Source organism: Nomascus leucogenys, chromosome 16 (assembly GCF_006542625.1).
Source record: "Nomascus leucogenys isolate Asia chromosome 16, Asia_NLE_v1, whole genome shotgun sequence".
Lineage (NCBI taxonomy): Eukaryota > Metazoa > Chordata > Mammalia > Primates > Hylobatidae > Nomascus > Nomascus leucogenys.
The window spans coordinates 21,363,058-21,388,151 of NC_044396.1; the positions used below are offsets into that span (position 1 = coordinate 21,363,058).

General features: G+C 40.2%; 1 protein-coding gene across 2 annotated transcripts in view; it reads left to right on the forward strand.

The window, feature by feature from the left end:
* Positions 1-19,123, forward strand: part of CNGB3 (cyclic nucleotide gated channel subunit beta 3) — a 163,230-nt gene extending 144,107 nt beyond the window's left edge. For both annotated transcript variants that reach the window (XM_003268270.3, XM_030794908.1), the window contains 3 exons: positions 13,221-13,367; positions 13,608-13,782; positions 16,646-19,123. In XM_003268270.3, coding sequence (XP_003268318.1) covers positions 13,221-13,367; positions 13,608-13,782; positions 16,646-16,951 — 628 coding nt within the window. In that variant the 3' untranslated portion in view covers positions 16,952-19,123. The remainder of the gene's footprint in view (positions 1-13,220; positions 13,368-13,607; positions 13,783-16,645) is intronic.
* Positions 19,124-25,094: the final 5,971 nt, after the last annotated feature.

The window sequence follows — 25,094 nt, forward strand, 5'->3', positions numbered from 1 at the left end:
CACTTGTTTTGTGATAATTTGTTATAGCAGCCCTAGGAAACTAATACAATTCCAAATTATTGAAATTGTTCACTTTCAAAATTTTACTGGGGATAAACAAAAGCATGCTTAACACTCTACTTCACCCTACATGGCCACTCCACCTCCAACAACTGTCAATCCTACCACCGAAGAAAGTCTCAAATCATTTGTATCTTATGTTCTCCACTGCCACTACTTCAGTTCATCCATCTCTCACTGGACAACTGCAGTGGCTTACTTCAAGTCACTCAAATCCAATAACCATATCCTCCACAATCAGTCTCCACTCTGCAGCCAGAGGGATCTTTTGGAAACACAGATCTGATCGTATCACTGCCCTCCCACTTAAAACCATTGAATGTTTTCATGCCATTTTTAGGAATAAGAACAAAGTGATTTTCCTTACCTATGAGATCCTGTAGAGTCTACCCCTGCCTACCTCTCTACTTCAGGTTGCACCTGACTCGCCTTGCTCTATTTTATTTTATTTTATTATTTTATTTATTTGAGATGGAGTCTCACTCTGTCGCCCAGGCTGGAGTTCAGTGGCACCATCTTGGCTCACTGCAACCTCCACTTCCCATGTTCAAGCGATTCTGCAACCTCAGTCTCCCAAGTAACTGGGATTACAGGTCTTGCCATCGTGCATGGCTTTTTGTATTTTTGTAGAGACGGGGCTTCACCATGTTGGCCAGGCTAGTCTTGAACTCCTGACCTCAGATGATCCACCTGCCTCGGCCTCCCAGAGTGCTGGATTACAGGTACGAGCCACCGTGCCTAACCATCCTTGCTCTCTTTAATCCAGACACCCATTGTCTTCCAATTCCTTGAATGCACCACACTCTATCCAGTCACAGGGAGTTTTTTGCACATTCTATTACCCTGCCTGGATGCTTTCCCCACCCTTTTACCAAGATCTCAACTTCTTTCAGGCCTTCCTGGATTCCCCACTATAGGGCCCTCCCAGGTCTCCTTGCTGTACACTTTCATCCAATGATGTTCCTTTCTTTTGGAGCACTTACCTTTGTAACTATACATGCATTAGTGCATTTATTTATTTCTTCAATGTTTTTCTTCCTTCCTAAATTGCAAGCACCAGAACTACCACCTATGGCTGTGCCAAATGTTCTCTGCACCAGAATGTCCAAAGAGGAACCGGGAGGGCAGGAACCCGGTTCTCACTCCACTTCTGAGCCATGAGCCCTGGCTGTTGTGCTCCCTCTCATGCACAGTTACCTTTCACTCTGTGAAAGGAGGCATTCTTCTAGCCAAGCACAGGACTGCACATGCTCAGAAAAGCCACATTGTTTTTTATTATACTTTACATTCTGGGGTACATGTGCACAACATGCAGGTTTGTTACATAGGTATACATGTGCCATGTTGGTTTGCTGCACCCATCAACTCATTTACATTAGGTATTTCTCCTAATGCTATCCCTCCCCCAGACCCCCACCCCCTGACAGGCCCCAGTGTGTGATGTTCCCCTCCCTGTGTCCATGTGTTCTCGTTGTTCAACTCCCACTTATGAGTGAGAACATGCGGTTTTGGTTTTCTCTCCTTGTGATAGTTTGCTAAGAATGATGGTTTCCAGCTTCATTCATGTCCCTGCAAAGGACATGAACTCATCCTTTTTTATGGCTGCATAGTATTCCATGGTGTATTTGTGCCACATTTTCTTTTTCCAGTCTATTATTGATGGACATTTGGGTTCATTCCAAGTCTTTGCTATTGTGAATAGAGCAGCAATAAACATACGTGTGCATGAAAAGCCCCATTTTTATAGTTTGCATGAAGACACTTTACACAGGCCCCCAGGGGTCCTGGTAGACACCATGTGGTTTGTTCTATACTCTATCCCAAGCCCTTAAGGCAGTGGCTCTTCCACATAAGTGCCTAATAAATAGTTATTGAATAAATAAGTGAATGTAATTATCTTTCTATCTTTGTGAATGTACAAATGCACATTCATTTTTGTCGTGAATATGCATATTCAGCCTTGTGCCCTTTTTGTCAGTTTTCATTATAAGAATTACACTGCTATACTTATCTTTGTAAAATTACTTTCTTTTCTTTTATTTATTTGAGGTTTAATTCCCAAAAATCGGAATAAGTAGGCCAAAAGGTAGAAGCATTTCTATAACTCTTGTAATATATGGGCAGATTATTTTCCAGAAAAAATTGAACCAATTTGCATTACAAACCACAATGTATAGCTATTTTTCTTTAGTATTACTGATATTACTTTATTATCCCCATTGCCATTGCATTTTAATAGGTTATTTTAATTTGCAGTTCTCTAAATAGTGCCTGGAAATAATAGTTCCTCCATAAATATTTGCTAAATGAATTAATTTCCTATGGGCCTGTTTATTTTCATAAACGTGGTCATTTACCTTCTGCATTTCTTTCATTGTTCACCATCCTTTTTTCATCACAGATAACAAGTTATTGAGTAGAATTCAGGCATCAATATATTCTTGTATGTTTTAGATATCTGTTTGTCATTCAAAACATTTAAATTGTCTTTTCCCCTACTACATTAGTCAAATCACCTATCTGAGAATTTCTTTTTTGATATTTACTTTATATCAATGTGAAATGGTCAAATATTTTGACAAATCATCTTAAAACTCATTTTAACCTTTAAACCATTATTGTCTATTTCTTCTGAATATGCAGTTTTTAAAATCGGGGTACCAGAGGAGACTTCTAGGTCTTTGGACTATTTTGATTCCGTATTCTTACTCTTCATCAGAATAACTCAGTTATTCCTTTTTTCCCCTTTCCTAAAAGGCAGAAATAGTAGACACAATAGGAGATTAAAAGTATGAGCAGAGATAAGACTTGATTAATACTGAAAGAGAAAACTTCATTTTCATTTTTTTCCTATCTCAAACCTGTGAGCACTACCTGTGTTAAGAATACATATTTACATTTTCACTACATCCTTTTGAATATTGTCTCTTTAATTGTATAGCAGCTTTTTGCTTAGCATGAAAAGCATACCTCATCTAAGTCCCACAATATCCCACTGAACAAATATACATCAGTGTCATTGCTTAAATATTCATTCAAATATCCTCAGGATTCCTCCTAAAGTAACTTTATCCAGTGCTAAATCAAGGCTTTTTGCCACCATTTGGAACAGCAGAGAGGAAGTAAAGATTCTGAGAGTCATACCTTGACGTGTCTTATCACACCAGACTGTTTGGATTCCTCCCTTATTTTTCCTAATCTCCATGCACAAATCTGTATCATTAAAACAACAGCAATAACTTCATTGGCATCACTAGAGTTATGGTTAAAGAAAAGACCTCTTGACTTGAAGTCAGGTCTTGTCTTAGATTTTAATTTCAGTGATGAAATTCTTAAGTATTTGTTCTTGAACAATTCACTTAACTGATTCTGGACCTCAGTTCCATGTCTGTAAGTATAGGTTAAGAACCTGCCTCACCAGCCGGGTGCGGTGGCTCACGCCTGTAATCCCAGCACTTTGGGAGGCTCAGGCGGCCGGATCATGAGGTCAGGAAACCGAGGCCATCCTGGCCAGCATGGTGAAACCCTGTCTCTACCAAAAAAAAAAAAAAAAAAAAAAAAAAAAAAAAATACAAAAATTAGCTTGGCGTGGTGGCACGTGCCGGTAATCCCAGCTACTCTGGAGGCTGAGGCAGGAGAATCGCTTAAACCAGGGAGTCGGAGGTTGCAGTGAGCCGAGATCGCACCACCGCACTCCAGCCTGGCGACAGAGCAAGACTCCATCTCAAAACAAACAAACAAACAAAAAAGCTGTCTAAAGCCAGGGGCAAGCGGGAGGCTGGGCCTGCAGACATCCCTCAGCAGGTGTCCCGGTCAGGGACACACTCGCTGCCCTGCGCTTTGCATCCCTCTCAGGGTGAAGGTGACAGTGGACCCAGACCCTTCCCTGGTCTACCGATCTGAAGTGGACCCAGAGGCTGCCAAAGACAAGGCCGGCTTCCAGAACTACGTGTTGGGTCCCCTCCTGGACCATGTCTTTACCACCTACAAGCTCATGCACATGCACCACACAGTGGATTTCGTCAGGAGCAAGCACGCCTGGTTTGGGGACTTTTCCTACAAGAAAATGAAGGTCGTGGAGCCCGTGGACCTGGTACATGGGCTGGTGGACGAATCAGACTCAGGCGTAGACTCCCCCACTCCTTCCAAGCCTTCCAGATGGCGGAGGACATCGGAAAAGGTCACCCAGGCAAGGACTGGTTCCAGCTTGTTGGGCTTCTATGACCTAGGGAAGGTCCTGGCCCTGTTAGGGGAGCCCCAGTGGGCGATCGTTGGAGACACATTCCCTGTTGGATGCTGTCCCCAGACCTCCGTGGTTTTGTAACTCCACTTTTCAGGACAATCCCGACCTCCAGGATCCTCGATACAGCACAAAACTGGGCATGTATTAGCCCCACTGTGGGCTCGGCAGGGTCCTCATGTCCTGGGGCCATAATGAGTACTTGTACCAGGTGATGATGTTCAACAAGTTCTCGCTCCCACTGGAGGCTTCCTACAAGATCCGATTCCACTCCTTCTGCCCTGGCACACAGGCGGTGACTACTAGCAGTGGTGCAGCAAGCAGGACCTGGCCATGCTGCCCTGGGTCCAGGAGTTCAATTTGACCAACTTCCCTGACCTGCCAGACGTGGACAAGCTGCAGCCCTACTACCAGGGGCTCATTGATAAGTACTGCCCTGGCATCCTAAGCTGGTGATGCTCCTGCCACCCTCACCACTGCTGGATGACAGGCCTGGCCCTCAGCGTGCCTGGTGAGGTCTAGCCATGGGCAGACAGCCACCATCAGGCTCCACCTCAGTGGGGAACCCCACTCGCCCCTTATAGCCACCACCTGTCATGGCCATTTGTACCTAGTGGCAATAAAGACCTCAAAGGAGAGAGAAAACAAAACAAAACAAAAAACCTAGCTCACCAAAGTGATATGGTCATTACATAGGAAAATAAAGGGATTTACTTTTAAAAAAAAACTTTAAAACTGTAAACTTTGTCAAATATTTGATATAGTTACCTGGTTTTTACTCCAAAGAAACATTTAGTTATGCTAGTGTATTAGTATTGGCTTCTTTGATACAGTATTTTCCAGCCAAAGTACCATAGTTAAGTATTCTTCTGGGCATGCGAAGGAAGATAAATAAACAGAGCATGGAATAAAGCATCCACATTATCCTTTTTCTCCTCTTTCCTTCCTTAGAAGTTGTACCCAGATTCTTCATCGCTCATCCACTTCTCTAAGGCCAATTCAATTCTGAAATCGAGACCTGCTAAGGGGAAAAGGGGCTAAGCATTTTACATCTGTAATATCTAAACTCTCTAATTTTGTTAAAAATCTGTATGTGCAGACATTCCCCAAAATGTTTTACAGAAAAAAAATCTAGGCTAACATGTGTTTGCCATTCAGTAGTTTTATGAATATCAAAGTATCTGCAAAGAGCAAAAATCCCAGGCAGAGGTGGCCTTAGAACATCCTCTGATATTTGCTTAGCCATAAAAGTTTTGCTAGAATTTATTTTTAGTCAAGTTTTAAAATTGTCAAGGAATAAAGTGTTTCCTATTAATGTTGACAAAGATAAAAGGATATCTCAGAAAAAGTCTACACAGGTTATCTAACCTCATGTTTCCCAAATAAAACCCAGTTGGAAATTTGCTTAATGAGAACAAATATTTGGAGTTTTAATCCCTTACTCAGCATTGAATGTGATGTTCTTTCCATTGATAGCATGTAGAGTTAGTTTATATATATATATATATATGGAAATAGTTCTACATGATAAAATGAATTTAGACCAGAACCTTCTTTATTTTAGGAAACATTTTCATTTCTTACAATTATTAAAGCGTTAATCATTCTAAATTGCATCTGCTTAAGAATGCTGCCTGACTAGGTTTGCATCCATGTGCCACAACTTATGAGCTATGTATCTCCAGGCAAGTTACTCAACTGAGACTTCATTTCTTCATCAGTCAAAATGGAGAAACACTAATACATGACCACCTCATAAGACTGAAAAGTATTATGTGTATTAATACATAAAAAAGAACTTGGGAAAATATCTCGCTCATAGTAAGCACTCAATAATATTATCTATTAATGTTACTATTACAATATTCTTAGTAGTAATAATATTTGCTAATTGGCTATCTGCATACACACTTACCCCATGCCTAGATTACAAACAGCTTGAGGGCAGGTGTTAGTCATCTTTATAGCCCCAGAAGTTGGCAGAGTATCTAGCCCATTGTAGACTATGCTATTTCTATGTACTCCTAATTTATCTTTTTCCTTTTCTTTTCAATTTATACAGTGAATTCTTTATCTTCCCTTGCATGATTGGCCTTCAAAGCACAGTCATCTGTACAATATTGGATGCATCCAAAAAAGTACTTATCAAAGCCTCGCTGAGAAAGACAATGTTTAAAACAGATTGTTTGTTTCTCTGAATATTCTAAATGTATACCATTGATCATGTCTGAGCAATAAAGAGAGAGCTGGGTATCTGGAATGCATTGTACTGACCTATCTCCTTCCATCCATAAACTCACTCTTACTGAACTTTACTTGAAAGTGATTGATCACCTTTACCGGGGGCTCTATTACAAATGCTCCTAGCAAGCTTATTGTTGTGTCTATTGCAAGAATATGAAGTTTTCTACCACTTCGCAGAATGGCCCTTTTACTAAGCCCTTCAGGAGATATTTCTGCCTGTCTTCAAGCCAACACTGGATCCATTTTTATGGTACAGAAGGCTTACATCTAAATTTGAAGCCCCACTGTGACAAAGTGTTCATTTTTTTATGAATTCCATTTTATGTCCCCATTCTTGTTTTTGTTTTGCTCCTACATTCAATTTATGCTCTTTTGTATTCTACTTTTCCTTGTGAGTTCTTTCTGGATACAGTAGCTGTACCAAAAAGAGCTGTGCAGGTTGTACACTGCACAATTCCAGAGGGCTCCAATCACATTACAGTTTGTATGTAACACGCAATGTGTAATCCTACATGTGGCAGCCCTGGACAAAGTTTGGAATGGATGACTGACCAGGAACTATCTTAATAGTCTAGCTCTGTCTGAAAAAAATATAAATATATATATATATATACACATACACACAAATGTATATGTATATAAATGTCTGTTATATATGCTATTTATATATGTATGTGAAAATGTATGTGTGTTTGTGTGTGTATACTTGTTCCTCACATTTACTGAGTTTTGCATATACAAGTTATCTTACATAGTCCCTGAATACACCATTTCTCCATGACATTCTCACACCTGCTTTTGTTCATTCACCCAACTTTGGCACACTAGTACTATTTCTTCTTAAAGATAATCAGATACCTATAGTAGGTATTAAATATGGCCTTGTTTCCTACAGGAGAGATTAGTAATCTGTTCAGAAACACAATAGATGGTAGGATTATCTGGTTCCAAGGTATGTATTCTTTTCACAAAACCACACCATGCTTTAATAATTCTCCTTTTTCCCCACTTCACTGTACTGAATACACGGTAGGCACTTAATAAACACTTACATGATTAGAGTGAAAATCAAAAAAGTCTTTATGTTATTGTCTAAGGTCATAGCAAATAGAGGTGGCTCTAGGATTAGAACCATTTCTTTGTTTCCTGGTCCATTGCTCTGCTCACTCTATTTTTACCTAGGGAAACAATGGCAACCTCAACTCTTTGTCCTCCAGCATGAGCTGTTTCAGAAACTCTATGTGGGGCTGGGAATATTTAGGCTATTTAATGAGTGAAACTTTCCATGGGTGGAATGCTGGAGAAGCATTTTGTGGACAAGATGAAAAAAAAAAAGATGCTATTTTAAACGTTGCTGAAAGAATTTGGGCAAAATCCATCTGGCAGACAGACTATTTCTTCCGTTTAAAAACTCATCAAGCACTCCAAACGTGTAACCTGTAGGCAAGTTTAATTAAAACTTGAGAAATCTCAAAATAACCTGACATTTAAATATGTTATTTCCATTCTGTTCTCATAGTCTAACATACATATACAGATGTTCTCAGGTTCAAATTAACCTCCCCAATCCCATCCAGCCTTGCATAACTACTGGATTACCCTGTGTCCATGACAACAGGAATGTGAATGAAATAGACTCATCCAATCATTGTCCAAATATTAACATCAATTTCATAGAAAGGGAAGAAGGTAGATAGAAGAAAGCTGAGTAGGTGAATGAGTGAAGATATGGTTGTGACAACAGAGGACAGACAGAATGATATGTAGATACATAGATAGATGGGGTCAAATTTATTTCCCTTGTATTCTCTGACAAAGGCGGAGCTTGTCTTAAGAGTACCTTAGGAAAAGACTAAAAAGTTAGTGGTTTTCCACAAAGGAAAAAAATTTGAAATGTGAAATCGTTGAGAACATATTTAAAGATTCCAAATATATACTTTCTGCCTTAGAGGAGGAATTCCTTTTTTTTTTTTTTTTTTTTTTTTTGAGACAAGGTCTCACTCTGTCACCCAGTCTGGAGTGTATTGGTGTGACCATGGCGCTTGCTGCAGCCTCGACCTCCCAGGCTCAAGTGATCCTTCTACCTCAGCCTCCCGAGTAGCTGGGACTACAGGCGTGTGCCACGACGCCCAGCTAATTTTTGTATTTTTTGTAGAGATGGGATTTTGCCATGTTGCCCAGTCTGGTCTTGAACTCCTGGGCTCCAGCGATCTGCCTGCCTCAACCTCCCAAAGTGCTGAGATTACATGCGTGAGTCACCTTGCCAGGTCTAAGTCAATTTTTAAGTGGCCTGGAGAGTCCTGGACCCTGTCATTAATGCTAGGTGCAGGTGGCCAAGTTTGAAGCCATGTTTGAAGCCAAGTTTGAAGCCAAGTTTGAAGCCATGAGTGGCCTTACACCAGTTTCCTCCCACTTTTTTCCTTCCTTCTCTGGCTTTGGGCATTTTATATGACTCCATTTTCTTTTTCTCTCTTAGCATAATAATTATACTTATTTTTTAAAGTTTAATGGTTACTCTAAAGTTTTCAATATGCGTTTTGAACTAATCTGAACCTACCGCCATATAACACTATGCCACTTCACATGTGGTGCCTTACAACAGAATGTTTCCAATTCTTCCCTCTCAGCCCTTATGACACTGCTGTCATTCATTTCACTTATCCATAGGTTATAATTACCAAACACATTACCACTTTATTAAACAGTTGTCTTTTACAACAATTAAGAATGAGAAAAAATTGTCGAGCATGGTGGCTCATGCCTGTAATCCCAGCACTTTGGGAGGCCAAGGTGGGCAGATCACCTGAGGTCAAGAGTTCAAGACCAGCCTGTCCAACATAGTGAAGCCGCGTCTCTACTAAAAATATGAAAATTAGCCAGGCGTGGTGGTGGACACCTGTAATCCCAGCTACTCAAGAGACTGAGGCAGGAGAATCACTTGAACCCAGGAGGCAGAGGTTGCAGTAAGCCGAGATTGTACCATTGCACTCCAGCCTGGGTGACAACAGCAAAACTCTATCTCAAAAAAAAAAAAAAAAAAAAAAGACAAAATATTTTACTTTCATTTATGCCTTTTTAAATGTCCTTCCTTTCTTTGTGTAGACCTGAGTTTCTGATCTATATAATTTTCCTTCTCCCTGAAGAACTCTAAACGTTTTTTGCAGGGCAAGGCCACTGGCAATTGATTCCCTCTGTTTTTGTTTTTCTGACAATGACTTTGTTTCTTCTTTACTTTTGAAGGGTCATTTCCCTAAATATAGAATTCTAGTTGGCAGTTTTTTTCTTGCAACACTTTAAACACTGTACTCCACTGTCTTTCTTGGGTGGCTTCTAATTTAAAAATCGGCTACAACTCTTATCCTTGTTTCTCTCTATTTTAGGTATTTCCCCCCTCTGGATTCTTTCAAGGTTTTGTCTTTGGTTTTCTGCAGTTGGAATATGATATGCCCAGAAGTTGGGGCTTTTTCGTTTGTTTTGTTTCTTTTGGTATTTATCTTGCTTAATGTTCTCCTATCTTCCTGGATCTATGGTTTTGTATCTGACATTAATTTTGAAGAGTTCTAAGCCATTTTTTTTTTTTTTTGAGATAGGGTCTCCCTCTGTTGCCCAGGCTAGAGTGCAGTGGTGCGATCTTGGCTCACTGCAACCTCCACCCCGAGCTCAAGCGATTCTCCCTCCTCAGCCTCACAAGTAGCTGGTACCACAGGGCATGCCACTACGCCCGGCTAAATTTTTATATTTTTAGTGGAGATGGGGTTTGACCATGTTGCCCAGGCTGGTCTTGAACTCTGAGCTCAAGTGATCCACCCATCTCAGCCTCCCAAAGTGCTGGGATTACATATTAATCATAGTTTTAAAAGATTTCCTGTCTAATAACTCTAATATCTGTGTCATATTTCAGTCTATTTCTGCTGCTGATTTCTTTGGACTGTTTTTTCTTCCCTTTTAGAATTCCTTGTAATTTTTTTGTTTTTTTGTGGTTCAAAGCTAAACATTATGTAACAAATAATATGGACTGAGGTAAACAGGCCTCTAGTGTGACATTTTATACGAATTTGGCTAGGAATCGGGCTGTGTTTAACGTTTGGTATAGCTGTTGGTGCCAGAGGCCTCAAATTCCTTCTAGTTCCCTGTCTTTGTCTCCACTGTTGACTGGGCTTAGAGAGGCTTCTCAGAGAGGGTTTGCATCTTGCTGCTGTTTCAGCTGTAATTCGTTAGTATTTTATAGGAGACTTGCTGTGGAGGTAAGGTATGGAGAAGGGGAAACAATTTATAATTCTGTGATTAAGTTTCAGTTTTTTGTATGTCCCAATGCTGTGACATTCACAGGAGTTTCTTAGCTTTCCATCTCCCTTAGATAAGACAGGAAGGCTTAAAGGGGCTGCACTGGGAAGAATGTTCTTCCCTCAGGTAACACCAAGCTCTGGTAAAGGGTTTTTCTCTAAATAGTGGGCCTGCGGTATGGAGAACAAATATGCTCTGGGTATATTTCACAATGATTAATCTTCCCCTACGCCTGCCAGAGCCAAGAGGGGATCTTCCTTGGCTCTTCACCCTAAGAACCTGATGAGGTTCCTGGTGGTAAATCCCACAAAACTGTGAGTGACTTTATAACCATGGCCCCCAAGAGTTTCTCACTCTCATGCTAGTCCACATTCAGCCTCCAACAATTTATTAAAATGAGCATTTAAGCATTCTTACCAGTTATGACTCCAGGGGCTTCTGCTGCAATAAGCAGATACGGCTGTAGTTTTATGGATTCACCTCTCTCTCCAGATTTGGGGGTGGTAGTTTGCCCTGCGACTTCAGTCCTCTGCTGGGTCTAAGGAAAGTCGTTTTCAATTGTGCAGCTTTTTCTTGTTGTAAGGACAGGAGTAATGACTTCCAAGCTCTTAACCTGTCAGAGCTAAAGCCCTGCATTAGTTTTTTTAACAATTAACAGGCAACTGCAAGGCCCCCTTTTCTGCAACAACAGTAGGAGGTGTTCATACTGTATAACATAAATCTTCAGGCACAGGGCCCATGCAGCTTCTCATATCTCATCGCTTCCAAAGGTCAGAGTGTTTTCTCAGTCTTCTCCACCTGTAGAGACTGTTTTTGTTAATGTGATCCTTCTTTCTCAATTTCTAACAGATTAACTCCAAGGGTTTCAATCTGTTGTGTTATCCTCTCAATGCAGACCCTTGTTCTGTTTTTGCAGACCAACCCTTCTTTCTCAGATCATTGGTAACGATGGACTTTTTATTCATTTATCTTATTCATTTCTGTTTATTCCCCCACTCTTTGTTGATTATTTCTCAAATGCAAAATGCTCTTTTATATCCCTCCAAGACATAAAGCCCACAATGCCCTGGCATTCCAGGTGGGGAGATGTATGTGAATGACTGTATTATAGAGCAGCTTATGACATTGAGAAACAAGATGATTTTGGAATATAGTAGGAGATGAGATTGGATGCACCTGAGGTGACCAGGACCTCATGAAGGGCTGGCTTTCACATTTGATGTTGAGAGCTGTATCAGCCAGAGTCCAGGTGGGAAACAGACACACTCAAGTGAGGCAATTGAGTAAACTTTAATAAAGGGATTACTGACAGATGCGAGGAAAAGTCTAAGAATACCCAACTGACATGGTTTGGCTCTGTGTCCCCACCCAAATCCCTTCTCAAATTGTAATCCCCACATGTTGAGGGAAGGACCTGATGGGAAGTGACTGGATCATGAAGGCAGTTCCCCCCATGCTATTCTCGTGGTAATGAATGAGTTCCCAGGAGAGCTGTTGGCTTTAAAGTGTGGCACTTCCTTGCTCTCTCTCTCTCCTGCTGCCATATAAAATGTGCCTTGCTTCCCATTTGCCTTCCACCATGACCGTACGTTTCCTGAGGCCTCCCCAGTGATGCAGAATTGAGTTAACTAAACATCCTTTGTTTATAAATTACCCAGTCTCAGGTAGTATCTTTATAGCAGGGTGAAAACAGACTACTACACCAACAAAAGGTGGCAATGCATCTCAAATTTAGCAACAGCAAAGGAATTGTTACTACAGTGAGGCCTGAACAGGAAAAGAAGAGAGTATATATAGTTACCAGAACTCATCAAGAATGATGGGAATTTCACTTCTAGAAGACATCCATATGTCAGGAACTGTAGATTTTGGTAGAGAACTGCAGCCACTGCTAACCTAAGGCTTGGCAGGAAAATAACAGGGGAGATAAATGCTCTGATTCCACTCTCTGCCGCTTTCTGATTTCCTATTAGTCTTTTCCAATGGCTGAGCCCAAGTGAAGTCAGAGGGCAAGCCTACAGAGGTCAGCTTCCTGGGAAACAAAGGAGCATGGGTAGAGGTGAAAAGTGGATCTGAAGGAGCAAATGAGGGATACCCAGTCCAAAAGGATTCTGCATTTCTGGAATCTGGGATGAAGGATCTGACAGGATACTGACAGCCACAAGTCCTTGATTTGTGGGACTTAGAGGTGAGAGTTAGAGAAAAAATATATTGAAAACGGAGCCATTTCTATTCCCACATCTTGACACTCTCTGCATAATCACCTGGACCCTCGCCTCTAGGGAATGATTTCTGAAGCAGTATAAATACTTATAATAGTTGCTATTTTTTTAAAGAGATTTCAGTGGAGGCAAAGTGAAACGTGGCAAAGACTTACTTTTCTCTCTTACAGCCTTCTAGCAGCAGGAGGAGGAAATCGTCGAACTGCCAATGTGATGGCCCATGGGTTTGCCAATCTTTTAACTCTAGACAAAAAGACCCTCCAAGAAATTCTAGTGCATTACCCGGATTCTGAAAGGATCCTCATGAAGAAAGCCAGGTACAACCTTTAAAACCCCATTAGAGATGGATGGAGTTGGTTTTACTTTGTAAACTCTGAGATAGGGAGAACCATATTATGATTGTGATAAACTTGATCACAGTGAGATATGCTTAATAAACAACTATTAATGTAGGTACCCATTGAAACTACACAGGTTAGGATAAATTGCAGTTTTTCTGGTAGATTTTGCCAGAACTCTCACAGAGTTACCTGAAACAGTTTTTCTCTCCTATCCAGAGTGCTTTTAAAGCAGAAGGCTAAGACTGCAGAAGCAACCCCTCCAAGAAAAGATCTTGCCTTCCTCTTCCCACTGAAAGAAGAGACACCCAAACTGTTTAAAACTCTCCTAGGAGGCACAGGAAAAGCAAGTCTTGCAAGACTACTCAAATTGAAGAGAGAACAAGCAGCTCAGGTAATAAGGTGGAATGAATGGAGGGGCTGTCATGGAGAAGGCCCCAGACTAAGTATATACACACAAACGCCTACTCTAATTCCATTTCAGACACTGGGATGATTTGGACTAATCTAATACTAATAATTCCTGCTTTATATATAGTACATTATTATTTAAACTGCTGAATTCCCACATATCATCACATTTAACCCTCACAGGATGTTTATAGATGGCCTTAATATACATGTATTTATAAATAGAGTATACCCTCATTATTCATAGATTATTTGCAGATTCTATATTGGTGAATCTACTTACTATAATTTATTAGTAACTTAAAATCAATACTCATGGTGCTTTTGTGGTCATTTGTGCACAAGAGCACGTGCAGGGTGGCAAAAAATTTAAGTTGCTTGGCCGGGCGCGGTGGCTCACGCTTGTAATCCCAGCACTTTGGGAGGCCGAGGCGGGTGGATCACGAGGTCAGGAGATCGAGACCACGGTGAAACCCCGTCTCTACTAAAAATACAAAAAAAAATTAGCTGGGCGTGGTGGCGGGCGCCTGTAGTCACAGCTACTCGGAGAGGCTGAGGCAGGAGAATGGCGTGAACCCGGGAGGTGGAGCTTGCAGTGAGCCGAGATCGCGCCACTGCACTCCAGCCTGGGCGACAGAGCGAGACTCCGTCTCAAAAAAAAAAAAAAAAAAAAAAATTTTAAGTTGCTTGATGCATACATTTTCAGCTGAGGTTGAACAAAGAGGCACTCTCCTTTCTTGTTTCAGCTCTGATACTATAAATGAATGACCCTTGGCCGGGCACGGTGGCTCACACCTGTAATCCCAGCACTTTGGGAGGCCAAGGCAGGTGGATCACGAGGTCAGGAGATCGAGACCATTCTGGCTAACACGGTGAAACCCTGTCTCTACTGAAAACACAAAAAATTAGCTGGGCATGGTGGCACACACCTGTAGTCCCAGCTACTTGGGAGGCTGAGGCAAGAGAATCGCTTGAATCCGGGAGGCAAAGGTTGTAGTGAGCCGAGATCACACCACTGCATTCCAGCCTGGGCGACAGAGTGATACTGTGTCTCAAAAAACAAACAAACAAACAAACCAAAACAAGAACAACAAAAAAGAGTGACCCTTTTAGTGCCATGGTTTCCAAGTTTTTGTGCTTTTTGCATGTGTGTGATTTTGCTGTTCAAAACAGCCCCCAAGCATAGTCCTGAAATACTGTCTAGTGCTCCTAAGTGCCAAAATGCTGTGATGTGCCTTCCAGAGAAAGTATGTGTGCTAGATAAAGTTCATTCAGGCATTACAGTATTGCTTCCATGAGTTCAATATAATGAATCAATAATACCTCAAATTAATCAATTGATCAAATTAAATAGGGTATCTCTAAACAAAAACACACATGAAACAAAGTTATATATTGACAAATTGACAAAAATATTATAACCATAATATCTCATAGGAACCTAATGCTGTATTTCCTCCAAGAACAATGATTCAGTACTTGCTAATTTGCTGTTTGTGGAAAATTTATAGAACAAAACTACATGAATAATAAGAATCAACTGTATATATACAGACATACATATGGATATATAAATAAATAACCCATTTTATCAACATTTTCACAAATATTCAATTATTATAGATCACAAATGTTTAAAGCCTGAAATAACTTTGTAAATTTCATCCAAGCTTTTCATGTTATAGATGAAGAAACTGAAAACCAGACAAGGAATTTGGATAAGATCATAATTAGTTACAGAGCAGAAAGCTATTACTCAGGTGTTCAGACTTACAGGCCTACACCAAGCTGCCTTTCAATTCCTAAAAATGTAAAGAAACTCAAATGTTATTGTTTTTCTGTCTCTCTCTCTCTTTTTTTTGGTTTCATATTTCTTTGATTCTCATAATTAGTCTATGAGGGCAGATAGTGAGAAACAGAGCAGGGATTCAGGTTTTCTGAACCTAGTCATTATGTTTTCCCTAAAACTGTAGAAATGGGTAGCTGTGGACCTTTCAGAAAATGAGTAAAGCACATATTATAAAGTCAGTCACATACAAAAGATGAAAACTTGCCTTTTCCTTTTCCACACATACAACACTGTGGTGAAAATTAGGGATCCAGTATAAACCAAATGCTTCATTTGCATCAGCATAGAAATAGTAATTTGCATAAAAAATGTATGAGAGTAAAGAAATATATAAGTAAATGTGTTAAGAATCTCAACTTTATCTGTGCACATTCATATCTCGGGCAAGCCTTTCTCAAATTGATCCCAAGCATTACCAGTAAAGAGCATAGTGTACCTTTTGCTATGAAATTTCTATAGCTAGTGCTAAACACAATAGGTACAAACATGACAGGTCAAGCACCTGTGGGACAAATGGAAAAGATTGTACTAGGAAAGGGATAAGTTTCTCCCTGAGGTTCTCCCATGAGCTTAGGCAAGAGGAAAACCCTACTTTTTACAGTACTTTTATATAGTGTTGGTTAATATGTTTTTATTAAAAATAAATATTTAAAATTTTATCTCTACAGAATAAATATTTAAAAAGCAAAAACAGAGTCCTGAGCACTGAGTCTAATAATTCAGAGAGTATAAGGACCAATAGGAAGAGAATTCCTTGGCAGAGACAAAAAATGCAATTCAGACTAACATCATGAGTCAAAGGCAACAAGTCCATTCTCTAGTACACTAGGAACTTCATCAAATGATAGTCAAAAGCAAAGCAGACATGATTCCTGGATTCACTTAATTCAGACAGTCTGTCTTGGTGGTGATCTTAGCCATTGCATGCTAATCAAAATCCAATCCAATGTTTTTAATTATGATTTCAACACCAGTTCTTTGTAATTGCTCCTTCCAGAAAAAAGAAAATTCTGAAGGAGGAGAGGTAGAAGGAAAAGAAAATGAAGATAAACAAAAAGAAAATGAAGATAAGGGAAAAGAAAATGAAGGTAAAGATAAAGGAAGAGAGCCAGAAGAGAAGCCACTGGACAGACCTGAATGTACAGCAAGTCCTATTGCAGTGGAGGAAGAGCTCCAGTCAGTTAGAAGGACAGTTTTACCCAGAGGGACTTCCCGTCAATCACTCATCATCAGCATGGCTCCTTCTGCTGAGGGCGGAGAAGAGGTTCTTACTATTGAAGTCAAAGAAAAGGCTAAGCAATAAATGTTTGATTATCTTTAGATGTGATATAGCTAGTTCCCAAAGTGATCGTACCTAGGATTGTAACTTAAATGAGGGGAAACGACCTGCTGGGACCCTTGAGAAACGATAAGCAAATCCCTAGCTTAGTTTCTAGGACTTATCTGAGAGTGTGATTTCATGCAGTGGTAATAAGAAGATTATTAAAAGCCATCCTTATTCTCCGTTTTCATTAGCTTTATGCAATTGCTATATCTTCTAATTGTATGTAGTAAGTTTCCTTTTCCTTTGGTTCTTTCCTGATGATGTTTCTTCCTTCCAGTTTTATTAGCTTGCTCTTGGCTGTGATTCACTAACCTTTTCTCTTAATTTTTATTGTGTTTAATTTCTTCTTTGGCACTCTTAAGCCTGGCTAATTGTTCTAGGTTTATGAATTTCACCTCTTACACGTGTAAGGGGTATAAGATTTTAATGTAATAGGTCAAAAATCAGATTGTTTTCATTCAAATGAGGATGATGAGTCACTGTAATATCAAAAAATCCCCAGCAGCTGGGACGGAAGGGAAGCAGAGATCATGAAGCCTTCTGAATGAGAAGTCTGATTTTTGGAACAGTCCCCTGAAGACCAATGTTGGTCGGCAGAACTAGCAAACTGGCAAAATCACATTGCAGGAACGTATTGGAAAAATTGTACCCTTTGCTAAAGAAATAAACTTCAATATTTTCTCTTCTAACCAACTTAAAAGACACCAATCTACCTAACTCATCTGGCTCAAGGGACTTGGACTGGAGGATAAGCACTTGCTGGAAAAGATATCAGATTGGAACTTCCTGTTGTTTAAAATTAAGCTTTAGTAAAACAAAGTGATGAGGTTAGGAAGGCAGACTCTACACATGTCAGATTGACATATCCCCACAATTTCCGGAACCTACATGTATAGCTGTTTACAAAATCTCCAAGTTAATTAAGGGCACTTTAGGAAGTTGTCCTCATGAATTAGCTAGCATTAGCATAATTACCAATGTTGCATGCTGTGAGGAGGCTACAAAGGCCAGGCTGATGTCGGAAGTAATAATACATATAAAATTCCATTCTAATAAATGCCATTAGCGTATAACATCAAGTTCTGTGTAATGAGGCTATTTCCAAGTCTCCAAAGATGGTCGTTGTAACGGCACTTTGCTGAGAGGGTTTTAACAAATCATATTAGCCAAAAAGCCTAGAACATAGATGCATTTAGCAAACCATGTACAAATCAATCACTATAACAAGCTGTATCATTTGATAGAGTCACCGTTTTTGAATGTAGTGTTTGAGTATCACAAAATATATCAAGTTTTACTAAAGGATGGTTGGTTTTTTCAGGATTTAAGGGAATATGGACAAATTGTTAAATAGCATGTATTTGATAAATGGGAGTTTGTATGCAGAAAGAGTGATTGTGTATAAAAAGGGTGACTTAAAAACCCAGAAAGAAAAGGTAGAATAGGGCTGAAGAGTCTGATAATAGGAAAAGGACAAAAGTCCTCAACTTGTGAGCAATATGCTTTCCCTTTACAGCCTGTAATTTATTCAGATGATATTAAAATATAACACCATTGCAATTTATGCTCTTCCCCTGGCAGTTATTCCCCCCCCCCAAGCTATCCTGTTTCAGATAATATCAATTTATTTCCAATCCATCAGACTAAAATCTAAGAAAATTCAAGAACTGTTTTATTGTTGATATAGTGCCACCAAATTCTTTTTCTTTTTAAATCTTTCTAATTATCCTTTCTTTTTCAATCCCATTGCTAACACCCAGCACATATTTTCTGTTCAATGCAAATAAACATTCACTTTTTACCTACAGTCTGCTCTCGTCACTGGTCTGCCCTCTTAGTCCCTTTGCTATTGGAAAATAAAATCTTTCTAAAACCCTAATTTTGACCATGTTACTTCACTGCTCAGTGGCTGTATTAGAGTTTTCCAGAGGGAAAAAAAAAAACAATAGGTGGTATATATCTATCTCAGGCCACTGGATTCAGACTGGAACTTAGACCACTGGTTCTTCTGGTTCTGAGGCGTTCAGACTCAGACTAAAATTATACAATGGGCTTTCCAGGGACTCCAGTTTGTAGATGGTAGATCATGAGACTTCTCTTCCTTCATAATTTCATGAGCCAATTCCTTATAATAAATATATTTAAATATATATTATATATTATATTATATTATATATTACAAATATATGTAGAGATTTATTATATATTTTAATATATATCATATAGATATTTATGTTTTTTATTTATATATTTTATATATATATGATTTATTATTAGGAATTGGCTCACACAATTGTGAAAGCTGAGATGTTCCATGATCTGCAGTCTGTAAGCTGGAGACCCAAGGGAGCTGGTGGTGTAGCTCTAGTCTGAATCCAAAGGACTGAGAATTAGGAGAGCTAATGGTAAAGGTTGCAGCCTGAGACAGGAGAAGACTAATGTCCCAGCATGAGCAACCAGGCCAAGAGAGCAAATTCTCCCTTCCTCTATCTTTTTGTTCTATTCAGGCCCTCAACAAACTGGATTATGCCCACCTACATTGGGGAGGGCAACCTGCTTTACTCTGTCCACCAATTCAAATGCTGATCTCATCCACAAACATACCCAGAAATAATGTTTTACCAGCTATCTGGGCATCCTGTGGCCCTGTCAAGTTGATACATAAGACTAATCATCACAGGAACCTACTAGTCCTCCTACCAGTTAAATCCTATTTATACAAATTTAATTTCCACTACCCTAACCATATCCTCCACTTAAGTGGGTCTCCTTGCTTTTTCTGGAACAAACACCTGCCCTTCTTCCTCTGGCCTTTGTCCCTGCTGCCTGCCATACTCTGGAAGGTTGTCTCTCCTCCATCACTTACCTCTGTCCTATACTTCCAACTCTGCTCACATTTTCTCTCTCCCAACTGCCTCTAAAAACATCAACCTATGATGGTTCTATCTCAAGGGATTATCTTTTGTTCTTTCAGGAAGTGCCACATAGCACAGCATGTCCTCTAATTTCCTCTTAATTGTAAATTATTTCTGATTAATTATAAATTATAAGAAGGCAAAGACTAGCTCTTGTGCTTTCTTTGCATAATGACAAAAAGCCCAGTTTTTTAAAGGGAGAGAATATGAGTAAGTAATTCATGGAAGAAAAACAAATAAGCAATTGACAGAGAAAAGGTGCTTGACTTCACTTGTGCTCAAAGAAATACAAATCAGAACAAAAATGGAATACCACCTTATACCCATCTAACTGGAAAAATACTTGAAAGCAGATAATAGTACCAAGTGCTGGCAAGTATGTACACTGGCTCTACTATTTTAGCAATCTTAGCAAAATTTTGGCACCCCACCTTAGAACTCAGCAGTACCATTTCAGAGTATATATGCCAGAAAATTCTTAAGCAGGTCCATAAGAGGAAATCCATGAGGATATACAGCATTGTTTATGGTACAAAGGAATTGGAGGCAACTCTAATATCTACCTCTAGGAGAATGGGAATAAAATACGGTGTGTGGGAGTATGGTTGTGTTTGTAAGATGAAGTTCTATCCAGCAGTTAGAAGTAATGAATTAGATTTACATAAAGCAAAAAGATAGATATTTTTAAAATACTAGTATAGTTTTTTTAAAAGAAAAAAGAATGAAATCTTCAGTAATACCATGCATGTATATTTCTATAAAGCTTGTCTGATAAAGACCACCAGGAACAAACTATAGTATAATACAATAAAGCCAAGTTTATTAACATGATGCAACAAGGGACATTAATCACCAGAGAAAATCTGAGTGTCCCACCAAACACAGGAAAAGACAAGGTTACTATAGGATATTGGGGATGGGGAGAGGTTAAGTGGAGTTTAAATGAAGTGATATTTTGATAGGCTCAAATTAAAGCAAGACAGTATTTAACATCAGGCTTCAGCTAAGAAGCAAATGCAGGGCCCTGTTTCCTTGAAAACTATTACATTAAGATAAACAGAATGTTGTGTCCAAAGCTCTCTTATTTGAAGTTGTGCACCTGGATGCTTTTCTGTCAAAATAACTCAGATCCTTCAGGCAAAAATGGAATGTTTCAGTCTTACTGATAAGATTTCAAACAGCACTGGGTGAGGTGGCTCACGCCTGTAATCCCAGCACTTTGGGAGGCTGAGGCGGGTGGATCACCTAAGGTCAGGAGTTTGAGACTAGCCTCGCTAACATGGTAAAACCCTATCTCTACTAAAAATACAAAAATTAGTTGGGTGTGGTGGTGGGTGCCTGTAGTACCAGCTACTTGGGAGGCTGAGGCAGGAGAATTGCCTGAACCCGGGAGGTGGAGGTTGCAGTGAGCCAAGATCATGCCACTGCACTCCAGCCTGGGCAATACAGCGAGACTGTCAAAAACAAAAAACAAAAAGCAAACAACAAAAAAACCCCTAGCTATTTTAAAACAAGATTTTTTTCTTAATAATATGTGAGTAGACAGGAAGCAATTATCAAACATACACACATGCACACACATAAAGTTGAGGCAAAAGAAGTCCCTTGTGCTAAGTGTATTAGTCTGTTTTCATGCTAATGATAAAGACATACCCGAGACTAGAAAGAAAAAGAGGTTTCATGGACTTACAATTCCACACAGCTGGGGAGGCCTCACAATCATGGCAGAAAGCAAGGAGAAGCAAGTCACATCTTACATGGATGGCAGCAGGCAAAGAGAGACTTGTGCAGAGAAACTCCCGTTTTTAAAACCATCAGATCTCCTGAGACTTATTCACTATCACGAGAACAGCATGAAAAAACCCACCCCCAGCCTGGCACGGTGGCTCATGCCTGTAATCCCAGCACTTTGGGAGGCCGAGGTGGGCGGATCACAAGGTCAGGAGATCGAGACCACAGTGAAACCCCGTCTCTACTAAAAATACAAAAAAAATTAGCCGGGCGCTGTGGCGGGCGCCTGTAGTCCCAGCTACTCGGGAGGCTGACGCAGGAGAATGGCGTGAACCCAGGAGGCGGAGCTTGCAGTGAGCCGAGATCACGCCACTGCACTCCAACCTGGGCGACAGAGCAAGACTCCATCTCAAAAAAAAACCCACCCCCATGATTCAATCACCTCCAACCAGGTTCTTCTCACGATATGTGGGAATTGTGGGAGTTACAATTCAAGATGAGATATGGGTGGGGACACAGCCAAACCATATCACTAAGGTTTAGACAGGCTCAAAATAATAATAGCTAGCACTTATATAGCATTTACTGTCTACCAGATACTGCTCTAAGTGTTGTACCTCTATTAGCTCATTTAATCTTCATAATAGCCTCATGTTGTTATTATTGTTTTTATCATCCTCACCATTTTTCAGATGAGGAAAATGAGATATTTCTTTCCCTAAGCACGGTGAATGCAAAGATTTCCCATGTCCGGATATTGGAAAGGGCTCACCACATTCCACAGAGCATACTCATACACACGTGCGGCTTTTATGTAAAGGCCATGGAAATGATGCAGCAAGAGAAAAAGAGCACAGGCAAGCAGTGGGAGCCTGACAATCATCCCACGAGCAAGCTCCCCAAGGTGGTTACACAAGGACCCGACCAGACTCTGTCTCAGGGACTGAACCACCAAGATCTGTGCAAGGAATCTAGGCTTTGGGAGAGCTCAAAGCTATAAAATCAACAGTGGGCTTCATATACCCCTCTCTCCACATATCAAAGGCACGCTGCCTAATCAATTAGATCACTAGAAAACCTTTAGTGAAGAAACTGACTCGGAGTCGCCAGAGTTTAGCATTTTAAACACCACATTATTCTCACTGCTCTTATCTTGGCCAAGAGTCAAAATCCAGACATCCAGGGGTCCCCAGAGATAAAGGGTGAGCTTTTCCCTACTTCTTTCTTCCCCTACCACTGCTAATCCACATATATCTCTTCTCTGGACACCCTATAGTCATGTTCATTAATCATTTGACTAATTAATTGATGATTTACAGATACAGCAGGTCCTCAAGTAATGTAGTTACATGCAATGTTGTTTTGTTATAACATGAGTAAGAAAAAAATAGATTCCTCTCTACAGCCACTGCCTGCATGGATTTTGCACGTTCTTTTCATGACTGTGTGGGTTTCTCCAGTTTTCTCCTATGTCCCAAAGAAGTGCCTGTTAGGTGGGCCGCTGTGTCTAAATGGTCCCAGTTGGAGTGAGTGTGGGAGTGTGTGTGGGTGTGTGTGTGTGTGTGTGGGTTGGTGTGTGTGTGAATGTGGATGTGCGTGGGTGTGTGTGTGTGTGTGGGTATGTGTGATTGTGTGGGTGTGTGTGTGTGTCTGGGTATGTGTGATTGTGTGGGTGTGTGTGTGGGTGTGTGTGAGTGTGTGGGTGTGTGTGAATGCACCCTATGATGGATGGCATCCTTTCCAGGGTCAGTTCTTACCTGTGTCCTTCACTGCTGGGATATTCTCAGGTCACCTGAGACTCTGAACTGGAATAATTATCTTGTTTTAATTAATCTTTCTTAAATGTGTGTACAGCTCACACTTATTTCAATGTTTAATATTATAGGTGTCTTGGTCATTATTTTGAAGTTTGGTGATGTTTTTATGACCAGAAATATGCCATGGGAACTTAACTCTTGTTTATACTAATTAGCCTATGGTAAAATTGGTTAATGTCAAGTGAAGACTCATTATATATGAAAGTTCTTCCCCGACCAGGTCTTTCCTCACTGCCCAGGTCTGACCTCAACAATTAATCACCAGAAATACAGTGCAGCATGGTTAAAAGAGATGTATCATGATAAGATCTGCAGAGAAAGAAGGAAGAAGTCACACAGCAGAGGTTCTATATTTTAAATATTAAATAGTTAAGGGAAACAATATCTCTATAAGAAGTAATTTTTTTGCCCTGTGGGCACAAGTGTTTATTTCAACAAGCAATTTTCTCTGATTCATTGAAGCCGTCCCAAGTGTTATTTGCTCAAAATTGATTACAATATCACCTTCTATTTCACTTTTATCTGTGGCCCCCAAAACTCAGCACAACCTATAAGCTGTTCTCTGGTCTTAAAAATGCCCAGCTCTATTTTGCATTGTCAAACTACATTAATTTGCTTTTGCTAACTAAAACGTAGTAAGTTAAAATAATCATTTATTAGCTCCTGAATTATTTATTAGTTTCTATATGTTGCCAATTTGAGCTCGTTCTTCTGGTTCTTCTGGTCTTAGCTGGGCTAATTCATGCTCTATAGTCAGCTGCTGGATTGACTGGGGGCTGGCTGGTGTAGAACACTCTCAGGGCAGTCTCAGATGGGACAGCTTGTTTCTAACCACATGGTCTGTCATCCTGAAAATGGGTACGCTGGGTGTGGAGACTGCACAAGTTTCTGAGAGGAGAGAAAGCAGAAGTGAGCCAGGCTCTTGAGGCATAGGCTCAGAATTCACACATTATTACGTCTACACATTCTATTAGCCAAAGTAAGTCACAAAACCAGCCTAGATTAAAGGGGTAGAGAAATGAAATCCACTTCTTAACGGGGGGACAGCAAAGTCACATTGCAAAAGGAGTGGATCCAGAGGCAGTGGAAGAATTCTGGCCATTTTTCAACCTATCAGACAGAATTGTCACATAAAACACAGGACACTCAGTTAATGCTTTTTTTTTTTTTTTTTGTGACGGAGTCTCACTGTTGCTCAGGCTGGAGTGCAGTGGCACGATCTCGGCTCACTGCAACCTCCGCCTCCCGGGTTCAAGTGATTCTCCTGTCTCAGCACCCCGAGTAGCTGGGATTACAGGCATGTGCCACCAGGCCCGGCTACTTTTTGTATTTTTAGTAGAAACGGGGTTTCACCATGTTGGCCAGGCTGGTCTCAAACTCCTGACCTCAGGTGATCTGCTCACCTCAGCCTCCCAAAGTGCTGAGATTACAGGCGTGAGCCACCATGACCAGCCTGAATAATTTTTTTAGTATAGATATGCTCCATGCCATAATTGGGACTTGCCTATATGAAAAAATATTCATTTTCATCCAAAATTCAAATTTAACTTGACATCTTATATTTTTGTTTGCTAAATCTGCCAACCCCACACACAGACCATGTCAAAAATAAGCAAAACCTTTCTTTAAAAGAGAGAGAACTTGGAACTAGAAATGACT